The sequence below is a fragment of the Miniopterus natalensis genome, chromosome 1, assembly GCF_054644295.1.
Source record: "Miniopterus natalensis isolate mMinNat1 chromosome 1, mMinNat1.hap1, whole genome shotgun sequence".
NCBI classification, from domain to species: domain Eukaryota; kingdom Metazoa; phylum Chordata; class Mammalia; order Chiroptera; family Miniopteridae; genus Miniopterus; species Miniopterus natalensis.
The window spans coordinates 105,032,502-105,045,662 of NC_142081.1; the positions used below are offsets into that span (position 1 = coordinate 105,032,502).

Here is a 13,161-nt window from a genome sequence, read left to right on the forward strand (position 1 = left end):
CTGACCTGATCAATTTTCTTTATGTCCGGAAGATACAGCTCAAGTATCACCTTCCTTGAGATGCCTCCCCAGGTCAGTCCTCCTAAGTTTGTTCTCTACTTTTTAGCCTAGAATAGTTTATTGTACTTGTTTTGTAAATTAGCTATCTGTATGTCTGCCTGTTGTATTAGACCATAAACTTACAGGCAAACAGGATTTTTTTCTAATCTTTTTTTTTTTTTTTTTTTTTAATTCTTAGCAGTTAGGTAAGAAGAACTAAAAACATTCAATTCAAGCTTGGCTTGTGTGGCTCAGTTTGGTGTCATCCCATGTCACTGATTCCTGGTCAGGGCCCTTTCGGGCTTGAATCTCAGTAGGGGGCATGCAGGATGCAGCTCATCAATGTTCCTCTCTCCCTCTCCCTTCCTCTCTCTGAAATTAAAACAAACAAACAAAAAATAGTATTTTTTTAAAAAATTAGGAAAACATTAAATTCATGAATAAAACTAGAATTAGAAGAATAGCTTTAAAGATATTTGTTGAAAGAAGCAAGAAGAGCCCGACCGGACATGGCCCTGCCTTTGAGCATCGACCTAGGATCCAGGCTATCGGGGTTTGATTCCCAATCAGGACACATGCCCGGGTTGCGGGCTCGATCCCTGGTCAGGGGCGTGCAGGAGGCAGCCGATCAATGACTCTCTCATCATTGATGTTTCTATCTCTCTCTCTCCCTCTCCTTTCCTCTCTCTCAAATCAATAAAGATATATTTAAAAAAAAAAAAAAAAGAAAGAAAGAAAGAAGCAAGAAGTGACAGTTAACAGATGGGTAGTGAAAAGAACAATAGTATAAAATAGTATGTGGAATAACACAAAAAGAATATCAGACGGCACATTTGGTGCGGTAGTCCTAAAACCTTTTAGCATCTTGATGGAAGGGATACCAGGTAGAGCTGTACAGTGTTTGTACTGCACAGCTCAAGAGGTTACCATAAATATCTAATCAAGGATATGACTGCGTTGGGCAATGCAAACCTGAGTGGTCACATACGCTCTTTGATTAAATAAAGCCCATTTTTAGCACCCAGGAAATAATTGTCACTAATTATGACCATTTGGAGTCATTAAAAAAAGGACTATATTTTGACTACTCTAAATAATGAGAAAAGTATGTAACATCTTTTAGAAATCTTATAGAAACCAAATAGATTAGGTACCAAGTGTAGCAAGTTTTAATTAGATGGAAAAAAAAAATCACAATTAAGCCAGATAAACATGCCCATTGCAGTGGGTTGAAAACCACATCCACTTGTAGTACAATGAGTCAAGTTTGCTTAAGATTTACTCATGTTGTTATGACTGGCAGTCAAATAAGTCAAACCAAGTAGTTTAGAAAATAAACTTATATACTTATGTTACCTATTTTATTAAATAATGGGTACTGAAATCCCGAGGACTGAGCCTTGCATGGAAATAATTAGAATTCACCAATGTCTTTTATCTGTTTCAAGGTTTTCTTGCTAGTTTGGAAACTGCATTTCATACGCAGAAGAAAATCCTTTGGTTGCTGACAGTATAAACCAAACGCAGTCGTGACAATCTTTTCTAGGAAGCAGCTAGAAAGGAAAAGTAAACACTCTTAGTTTCACTTGCTAATGCTTTTTTTAAAGCAGCTAGTCTCCTTCAGTGCCCACACTCAGTAAATCAGTCCCCATCCCCAGCTGAAACTCCTGGGCCTAGATATGGCTTCACCCACCTCTTATATCCTTCCCTGTTGCTGAATGTGTTCTTTAAAATAGCTTCTCACGAAAAGAATAGCCATTGGCTTATTGCAACCTACATATTTTACCCATTTTAACATCTCTTTGCCACAGATCCTCCTGCTGTGGAACCAGCATTTTTGGAAATCCGACAAGGACAAGAACGAAGTGTCACTATGAGCTGCCGGGTTCTGAGAGCCTATCCCATACGGGTACTGACCTATGAGTGGCGCTTGGGCAACAAGTTACTACGGACGGGTCAGTTTGACTCTCAAGAGTACACAGAGTACCCAGTGAAGAGTCTTTCCAATGAAAACTATGGGGTTTATAACTGCAGCATCATCAATGAAGCTGGAGCCGGGAGATGCAGCTTTCTTGTTACAGGTAATATTCCAAATATTTTGCTTAGGTGTATATGTATATATTTGAGATCAAGGGGCCTTAGGATTAAACCAGTATGAGAATGAAAGCATTTTGCAAATTTATGGAGCATACTATGAGCAGCTCGACTGTTCAAGTTAGAAGTCTATTATTTATTTTGAAGGCAAGTCTATTTTAGTAGTTAAGGTAGTTTATGTATTTATAAAATTAGAAGTTTATGTGAATTCAAGTAGTTTGTGAGGAGGTTAATTAACTAACTTTGTGTAGATCAAATTGCAGATGTTAATGAATATATACGTTATTCTGCAAGTCTAAAATCCCTTGGGGACCAACACCTGCTTGATTTCTTCATAGCAGAAAGTGTGCTTTCTTTTCAATTTTTTTCTCAATTCTTTATTACCTCTTAATGTGTGCTGAATCTCTGTTTTGTCCTGAGCTCACTGTAAATTTATAAATATTCAAAAGAAGAGCAGTAAAGTTGTATCATGTATAATGAATTAGAGAGAAGTATCAATATTTTATGTTATTATCTTTTAATGTATTTAAAGAAATAGTAAATCTGTGTTAAATCTCAGGTACTTATTTAATTTATTTTTATAATCTATATACTAAAATAAATTTGAGTGTTTTTTGTTTGTTAGCTTTTTTAATCCTCACTTGAGGATATTTTTTTCCATTGCTTTGAGAGAGAATGGAAGGGAGACAGAGAGAGAGAAACATCGATGTGAGAGAGAGACATCGATTGGTTGCTTCCCGCACTTGCCCCGACCGAGACCAGGGATTGAGCCTGAAACTGGGGTATGTGCCCTTGACGGGAATGGAACCCAGGACCCTTCAGTCTGCCAGCCGACACTCTAACCACTGAGCCAAAACAGCTAGGGCTGTTTGTCAGTGTTTTTAATTCTCACCCGAGGATATGTTTATTATGAATTTTAAAGAGAGAAGAAGGGAAAGAGAGAACAAAGAAACATCGCTGTAAGAAAGTGACATTGATTGGTTGCCTCCTGAACTCACCCCAACTGGGGATGGAACCTGCCACCTAGGTATGTGCTCTCACTGGAGTAGAACACACAACCTTTTTTTGGTGTACTGGACAATGCCCCAACCAACTGAGTCACCCAGCCAGGGAAAATTTGTGTTATTTTTCAGGTAGGGTTGAGGCATACACAAAAAGAATATACTCTTTTTTATTATTATTTTGTTCTAGTTAAATTTATTTATAATAGTTGGAGTGTCTGTGCTAGTGAAAGAAGAAACCAGACATTGTATATAATCTAAAAAGCAATTGTAAAAGTTATGATTAAAAATTTTCAGACTTCATTAAAACTTCATTGATAATATAAATTCTTATTAATAAGAACTTACAAAAGAAATCTCTAAATATTAATCACTTTGAGACATGTTTGCTTCCTGAAATGGAATTAGGTAGATAAAATATAATTGATTAACTAAAGATGTCCTTTCTGCTGAATCTTATTAGCACTTGGTTTCACAACTCTTTTTATTAACATTCAGTTGAATTTAAAGTTTTTCAACTTTGATTCTTAAAGTGAACTATTAAAACAAAACCTAAAGTCCATAGGACAATATTACTTAAGGTGGTGATCTAACTGCTAATTTTTATCCCTAGGAATGTTTAAAAGAGAAAAAGAATGTAGTCTGTTACTCTATAGGGTAATTTAAGTGGCATGATGTAATTCTATTCCATGTTTACATATAATTGTCTCATAGCAATAAGAATCACAAAAACAACTGTTTTTTTACATATTCATACCAATGGAGCACCTTCCTCCTTTAATCTACCAAACAAGGCTACCCTATAAAATTAACTATATCCCTTTTCTCAACCTTTGGGGGCACATACACATTCTAATTTTCTGTTTTCTAATTTTATTCTAGTTTAGACTATGATGACTCTGCAAGATATTCATTTGCTCTCTGTTATGTGATACAAATCCTATTTTGTGAACTAGAAGACAAGCTGAGACCAGAAGAAAAACTAGCTCCGTTTTCCCATTTCAAATCCATGGGGTGCAATAAGTAGATTTCTATAGCTACAGAAAAGAATAAATCTGTTATGGGTTGCCCTGCAGAGGGAGAGGAAAGAGCCCCATGTATGAATTTGTTTCCAGTGTACGTTTTTACTTTACAATCTTCAGGTCAACCTCAATGTTTCAATATCATCACATACAATCTAAAATAGTTTTGAAGAACAGAAAGGGAAAAGACTGAAATCCAAATACAATAAAATCCATGTAAATATATTTTTAAATGATTTCATAAAAACAGAGACTAGAAGAAGCTTTGAAAGACCATAACTTCTACTAAAACATATCAGAAGTAATTCTAACGGATTTCCTACAATTCAAAACCCTTTGAAGCTATAAAGAGGAGTGTGAATATAATGTGTAAAGATACATATCGTTTTATGCACATATTTCTTTTTTTAAATTTATCTTTATTGTTGAATGTATTACAGATACCCCCTTTTTTACCTCATTGATCCCCTCCATCCCACATCCGCCCCCCCACCAGGTCTTCCCCACACTATTGTCTGTGTCCATGGGTTATGCATACATGCATATAAATTCTCTGATTAATCTCTCCCCACCCACTCCCCCACCCCCACCTTCCCACTAAGATTCATCAGTATCTTCCATGCTCTTATGTCTTTGGATCTATTTTGTTCCTCAGACTATTTTGTTTATTAGATTCCACATATGAGTGAGATAATATGAAACTGAATCAGGAAGAATCAGAAAACCTGAATAGGCTAATAACAATTGATAAAATGGAAGCAGTAATAAAAAAAACTTCCAGCAAACAAAAACCCCTGTCCAGATGGCTTCACAAGAAGCTTTCTAATTCTTTAAGCTCTAGGGCTAGATAATTTACTAAAAATGTTTCTTGCTTTTTAAGGTAGGTTTATAGTACTATGAACTTCCCTCTTAGTACCACTTCTGCCGTGTCCGATTGATTTGGGGTTGTTGTATGTTCATTTTCATTTATTTCCAGGAAGTTTTTGATTTCTTTCTTGATCTTATTGGTAACCCATTCATTATTTAATAACATACTATTTAGCCTCCATGTGTTTGAACGTTTTTGAGGGCTTTTACTGTAGTTGATTTCTAAGTTCATGCCATTGTGATCTGAGATGCCTGACATAATTTCAGTCTTCTTGAAGTTGTAGAGACTCGTTTTGTGCTCTAACATGTGGTCTATCTTTGAGCATGACCCATGTGCACTTGAAAGGAATGTATATTCTGCAGCTTTGGGGTGAAATGTTCTGTTGATATCAATTAAATCCATCTGATCTAGTGTGCCATTTAGTCACTGTTTCTGTGTTGACTTTTTGTCTGGAAGATCTATCAAGTGAAGTCAGTGGGGGATTAAAGACCATGACAATGACTGTATTGCTGTTCATCTCTCCCTTGAAGTCCTAAGGTTATTATTGATAGGTCCTTGTTTATTGACATTTTAATTCTTTACACCAATGTTTCTCTGTTTCTTCTTATTATTACAGCAGTTCCTTTAACATTTCTTGCAATGCTCTATCTCTACTTCTAATTACAGCAGTTCTTTAACATGTCCTACAGTGCTGGTTTAGTGGTAATAAATTCATTTAGCTTTTTTAGTGTCTGGAAAGATCTTTATTTCATTATTTATTTTAAATGGTAGCCTTGCTGGATAGAGTTTCAGATCCTTGTTTTGCATTACCTTGAATACTTCATGCCATTCCCTTCTGGCCTGTATAGTTTCTGATGAGAAGTCAGCTGACAACCTTATGGGAGCTGCTTTGTAGATAGATTGTTTTTCTCTTGCTGCCTTTAAGATTCTCTCTTTCTCTTGAATTTTTGGCATTTTAATTATGATGTGTCTGGGCGTGGGCCTCTTTGGGTTCTTCTTGCTTAGGACTCTCTGTGCCTTGTGAACTTGTGTGACTTTTCCCTTCACCAGGTTAAGGAAGTTTTCTGCCATTATTTGTTCAAGCAGGTTCTCTAGCCCTTGCTTATTTTCGACCTCTTCTGGCACTCTTATAATGCAAATATTGTTACATTTCATGTTGTCCCAGCTCCCTTAGACTGTCCTCCTGTTTTTTAATTGTTTTTTTTTATCTTTTTGGATCTCTGAGTGATTTTTTTTCTACCCTGTCTTCTAATTCGCTGATCTGATCCCCAGCTTCCTCTAATCTGCTGTTTATTCCTTCCAATGTATTCTTTATTTCTGATATGTCATTCTTCGTTTCTGACTGGTTATTTTTCATAGTTTCAATATCTTTTTTCATAATGTTGAGCATCCTTACAAGCAGTATTTTGAACTCTGTATCTGATAAATTGCTTATCTCCATTTCATTTAGCTCTTTTTCTGGAGACTTCTCTTGTTCTTTCATTTGGGATTTGTTTTTTTGTCTCCCCATTTTGGCTGCCTGTTTGAGTGTGTTTCTTTGTATTAGGTAGGCCTGCTAGGACTCTCAGTCTTTTTGGAAGGTCTCTGGTGCACGCCAATGTCAGACACTGTTTGTGATTTGCCTTAAGTACCCTGTTTGGAGCTATCAACAACCCATGGCTTGAGGTCCCTTCTGTTGGGGCTGGGTGCATTTGAACAGGACCAAGATGCACACCAAAGTCTGCATTTCCAAGGCTTGGGTCCAGAAGAAGATCAGGCAAAGACTCAAAGCACTCTGTGGTCTGCCTCTGCCTGCAGGCTGATTAATCTGATTCTCTTAAGGAGCCTCAGGCTGTAGAAACTTCACAGGGCAGGGTGAGAGGTTTTCCAGGAGGGTGGGGCAATTACTTCCTCCTCAGGCAAAAGCTGCTTGGAAGGTAAATGTCTGATTCTGTAGTATGGGAGAATGACTCAGCACAAGAATCTAAAAGGGCACCCTCTGAGCTCTCTATCTCTCGAGCCCACAACCCTAGATTCTCCTCACAGAGCTCCCGTTCACTCTGTCTTCTCCTGTCCTGGAGCTCAAGGTGAGTGGCTGCACACAAAACTTTGTGCATTGGCCCTTTAAGAGGGTGTCTGCATTTCCAATGATCTCTCCTTGGCAGACAGAAACCTGGCTGCTTTTCATAGCCAGATGTTATGTGGGCACCTTTCTCAGTTCTAGTGGTCTTGGCTGAAAAGGCCAACCAGGGGTTTAGGCCCCAGAGTCCTCAGTGGGAACCTCCACAGCTGAGATATCCCTCTGGACCTTCAGCTGCTGCCTCTGGGAACCGAGCCAGCCCTCTCACACCTTCACACTTTCTACCAGTCTCTATGTGGTCTCCACTTTTCTTCCTTGGTTATGAGGGTGCTCTCCAGCTAGTCTTCAGTTGAAGTTAATTATTCAGGATGTCTTTTCTATATTTCAATTGTAATTCTAGTTTTGTCCTGGGAATGTCAGTGTAGCTTTCACTCAGTCAGCCACCATCTTATGCATATATTTCTATCCACAAAAAAGATCTTTGGAAATAATTCTCTATACTTCCTGAGAACTAAATTAACTAAGAAAATTTTAAATTTGTATTCTTACAAGTATTTTACCAAATTCAAGATGACTCTTCCACTTGTCATGAATGTTATATAGTTACCCAAAAGTGGATTTGATCTCACTACACATCAAAATGTACAGAATAGAACTAAAAGGCATGAGCAGCCCTCACACCTCTATTTATTTTAGCTCCCAGAAAAGCTCAAAAGTTCAGACCTGTTTTCTCAATTTATTTAATATGTGGGTGATGTGTGTGGGACTATGGAGGTAGGAGAGTGGGGCTGTATTCACTGAGAAGTTAAAGAGGGTTTGAGAATATTTACTCTAAAGAAAAATAAGAAAGCAAGCAAAGGTATTTTGGGAACACTGACCAGCCTACCTAGCAGTGCACTGTCCATCTTAGAAAATATTAATTATAATATGACAAAATATTGTGTATTTTCATTTATGTTATTTAATTATATTGTTATGGTGAATTTAAGCTTAGTTCTTTTGTGGTTTAAGTAAGCTTTGTGAACTGTTGTAGAAACTGAAACACCATTTATCATATCTTTCTTTGGAAGATTTTGTACAAGTTCCAGAAAATATGTATACATAGTTAAATGTACTTAGACTTGTAAATCATTAATGATTTGATCAATGGAGACACCCAAGGACCTGGGTGATGGTGTAAAATGATATAAATTAAGTGCAATTGAAGCAGAAAAAAATAATTATTATGGAACAAAAAATTTTCAAAGCTACAGATCTAAGCATATCATGGTACATAAAGCAAGAAAAATAAAAAGAAAACTGCACCTAGGCAAACCATAATCCAACTGTGGAAAACCAAAGACAGAACTTTTCAAAGCAGCCAGAATCAAAATGATGTTCTAATAATATGTATGACAATTACCCCCTCTTTTATTAACAATGTTCACTAGAAAACAGTGGAACAACATTTTTAACTCTTTAAACATCTTTAAAGTACTGTCAGTTTATAATTTTATATCCAGTCAAATTATACATTAAAAATAGGGCCAAATGAATATATTTTTTGTAGAAATGAAGCTAGAAAATCAGCAGTCAGCAAAAGTGCACCATAAAATATGGCAAAGGATACTCTGCATACCAAAAGGAATGGTTATCAGTGGAAATCAGGATCTATAAGAAGAAATATAGGATCTATAATATGTTTTCTTATAGGAATTTATGGTTTCAGATCTTATGTTTAAATCTTAATCAATCTGAGTTAATTTTTTGTGTACGGTGTAAGACAAGGGTCCAATGTTATTCCTTTGGATGTGGATATCCAGTTTTCTCAAAACCATTTATTGAAGAGACTGTTCTTTTCTCACTGGGTATTCTTGGCACCCTTGATGAAGGTCAGCTGGGTGATAAATCATAATAAACCATAAGTTTATTTTTGTGCTCTTAACACACACTCTCACATACACACAAACAAAGGAAACTTTTGAAGGCAATGGGTATGTTTTTTACCTGGGTTGTGGAGATGATTACATGAGGTATACATATGTGCAAAATTACCAAATTGTATATATTAATTATGTGGAATTTTTTGTATACTGATTATCCTCATTAAAGCTGGGTAAAAAAGGAAATGAAGCTGATTAGATCCATTAAATAAGTGGTAAAGATACAAGACTGTTTCTTTTTTTCTTGTAAGTTCCCTAATAAACAGCCATATGAACAATGGTCAGCAAATTACAACTTGGGGACCCACTAACTGTTTTTATAAGTAAAAGTTAATTGGAATATAATCTTCCCTGTTTATGTATTGTCTATGGCTGTTTTCATGCGAAAACATGAAAGGTGAGTAGTTATAACAATAACCATATGGCTCATAAACCTAAAATATATGCTAACTAGCCCTTTAAGGAAAAGTCAGCCAATCTTTGTTTTTTAGCAAAAATAATAACACTGTAAGTTAGAGTTTCTAACATATCTAGAACTAAAATGTCACAACAATAGCACCAATAATAAGATTAATTTGAACTATATTGTTGTGGGGAGCAGTGAATAGAGACCATAGAGAATCCTGAAGTGTGAAATATATTAAGTGGTACAATACTTACTCTGACATTGACTCTAAGTAGAATTAGTAAGTTAAAGTTCCATAGTTTTAGCTCTACAGAGACATCTGAAAAGTTTGCATCAAAAGAACTAAAATATATTTTAATTTACTCAAAACATCACAGGAAAAGAGCAGCAGATGAACAACAAAAATAATACTGAAAGGACAAGAAGAAAACAGATGGTAGACTTTAACCCAATTGTATTAATAATTATGTGAAATGTAAATGAACTTAATAGTCCAGTTAGTATCAGAAAAAATAGGACAGGATAAAACAAAGCAAGCTATCTACAAGATATACACTTCTTTCTACAAGAAACATGTTACAGTAAATGCAATGACACAGAGAAAGGATGGAGGTATACAAAAAGATGCCAACAGACATAAGAAAGCTGGCATGGCTATATTATTATCAGACAAAAGCACTTCAGCACAGAAAAATGTAAGTGCTAAAGAGGGATATTTAATAATAATAAAAGAGGAATTTATACAAAAGACCTAAGAGGCCCGGCCGGGCATGGCTCAGCGGTTGAGTGTCGACCTAGGATCCAAGCAATCGGGGTTCGATTCCAGGTCGGAGCACATGCCCAGATTGCGGACTCGATCCCCAATGACTCTCTCATCATTGATGTTTCTGTCTGTCTCTCTCTCTCTCTCCTTTCCTCTCTCTGAAATCAATAAAGATATATTTTAAAAAAAAAATAAGACCTAAGAGTTCTAAATATGTGTCTCTAATAACAGAGCTTCAAAATTTATGAATAAAGGGTGCCAAGAAATATAGACTATTCCATAAATATAGCTAAAGGTTTGCTTGTTTATAATCCTCACCTGAGGATATATGTGTGTGTGTTTATTGATTTTTAGAGAGAGGAAGTGAGAAGAGGGAGAGAGATAAATATCAGTGTGAAAGAGAAACATTAATTGATTGGCTCCCTTCTGTTACCTGACCTTAACCTGGGATTGAACCCACAACCTAGGTATGAGCCCTAACCAGGAATCAAACCCGAAACCTTTTCTTTTTCTTGGTGTATGGGATGACACTCCAACTAACTGAGCCACCTGGATAGGGCATTAAAGATTTTAACACCTGTGAATAATCGAGAGTTAGACACACAATGCAATATACAGATCATGTATCATAGAAATGTATACTTGAAACCTACTAACCAATGCCATCCCAATACACTTAATAAAAAAGTAAATAAAATGCAAAAGAATGAGAAAAAAGAAGAAAAGCTACTTCTATTCACAGATCATATGATTTTTTTTTGTAGATAATGCTAAAAATGTACAGGAAGATTGGCTTGAATTAATAAGATAATTTAGCAGTAGCATGAGATGCAAAATCAGCATATGAAGTCCATCATATTTCTGTATAATAGCTACAAAAATCAAAATTAAAATGTAAAAATATTTCCAATTATATAAAAATGTGAATAAGTGTAATAAAGTATGTACAATACATAAACTAAAAATACTAAAAAAAATTTACTGAGGGGAATTAAGAAAGACCTAAATAAATGGAGGAATATACCTTGCTCATCAATTGGAAGAATGGATATTGTATTGATGTGTGTTCTCTCCAAATTCATCTATAGAGGCAATGCAATATTAGCAAAACTCTCATTATATGTTTATTATTATTATTATTGAAAAGCATACTCTAGATTTTGTTTGGAAAACTAAGGTCCAACAATAGTTAAGGGTCGGGAAGATTCATACCACTTTATTTCAAGGTTATTGTAAAGGCACAGTAATTAAGATAGTGTGGTTCTGTATAAAGATAAACATGTAAATCAATGAACTAGGATAGAAGATCCAGAAATAGGCTTCTATGGTCACAGATATAATACATATATGGTCACTTTAGTTTTTCAAAGTCACCAGCATTATCCATTGGGGAAATAATTGTCTTCTAAATAAACTGTGCTAGACCAACTGTATATCCATATTTGAAAAAAAAACCTTGAATAATGCCTCACGCTACCCACAAGAGTAATTTAAAATTGATTGTAGATGTAAATATAAGAAGCTAAAACTGTAAAGTTCTAAAGAGAACATAAAAGAAAATCTATGCAAATTTAAGATATGCAAGTATTTCTTAGAAAGTAAACAAAAGCACCACTCATTAAAAAGTAATATATCGATGTTATTATAACTACAGTATTTTTGCTATTCAAAAGAAAAGGCAAGCTGCAGACTGGAAGAAAAAGTTTGAAATGCATCTATGTGACAAAGTCCTCATATTCAGTATGTATAAATAATTCTTAAAACTCAATAATAAGACAGTCTAATTAAAAAATTAGCAAAAGGTTGAATAGACATTGCAAAAAAGAGTATATGGTTGATCAATAATTGCATAAAAAGTGATTGTCATCATTAGCTACCAGAGAAATAAAATTTAAACCACAATACTACACATACATTATAATGGCTGAAGTTGAAAAGACTGACACTACCAATTGTAGATAAGAATATAGAGTAACTGAAACTAACACACACTGCTTCTGGGAATGTAAAATGAGATTACTTTTTTGAAAATAGCCTGTTAGTCTCTCATAATCTTAAACATGAAAGTGATCTGGAAATTTTACTAGTAGATGATTACCCAACAGAAATGAAAGCATGTGTCTACACAAAGACTTATGCACACACTTTAATAGCAGCTTTATTTGTAATAGCCTCTAACTAGAAACAACCCAAATATCCATCAACAGCTGAATTGATAAACAACTTGTGATCTACTCAGTCATAAAAGTGGAAAGAGCTACTGATGCACACAATTCTATGGATGGATGAATTTCAAAAACTATATGTTGAGTGAACAGAACCAGACACCAAAATGCATGCTTTCTATGAATTTCCTGAACAAGCAAAAGGAATATTTAGTAATAGGATTGATTGGCTATAGCTGATTGATTACAAAGGGGCAGGAGTAACTTTCTGCACTGATGGAAATCTCCTATGTATGGCAGTGGTGATCACATAGTTATATATATATATTTCTAAATATATCAAAATCTGCTCTTAAAATATGTGGATTTTATTGTATTTAAATTATACTTCAGTAAAGTATTACTGAATAAATGGATGATATTTGAAAACTAAGCTAAGCTACTGTTGAGATTGGGAGGTAGTTCATAGTTTGAATGGCATTTTTTCTATTTAATTCTATCATGTATATAATTTTTTTAATCTATATTATGTTAATATATTCAAGGTAATTTTAAAAAATGGATTGTTCCTCAAGAATCCATTTTCTTCCCCTAACTTCTAAATTACTTTCCTTTAAACAGAGACACTAAACTGGTTATCTTCACAGTATTTCCCCTCCCCAGGATAACTATCATCTTTTCTCAATTATACCCCTTACTTTAAGAGATAGTGACTGTGACATTAAGAATATAGAATGATCTGATATGTTGGGAATAAAGATCATGTATAGTAGTTAAATACATGAAAGACACGGATCAGGTTTTGGAGGATTAACAAGACTT

The 13,161-nt window shown here is 35.0% G+C and overlaps 1 protein-coding gene across 1 annotated transcript in view; it reads left to right on the forward strand.

Annotated features, from left to right (window-relative positions):
- MDGA2 (MAM domain containing glycosylphosphatidylinositol anchor 2) overlaps positions 1-13,161 on the forward strand; it is an 826,450-nt gene that overhangs the window by 711,208 nt on the left and 102,081 nt on the right. Inside the window, exon 9 of the mRNA XM_087824881.1 lies at positions 1,851-2,120. Within this exon, the coding sequence (XP_087681007.1) occupies positions 1,851-2,120 (270 nt within the window). The remainder of the gene's footprint in view (positions 1-1,850; positions 2,121-13,161) is intronic.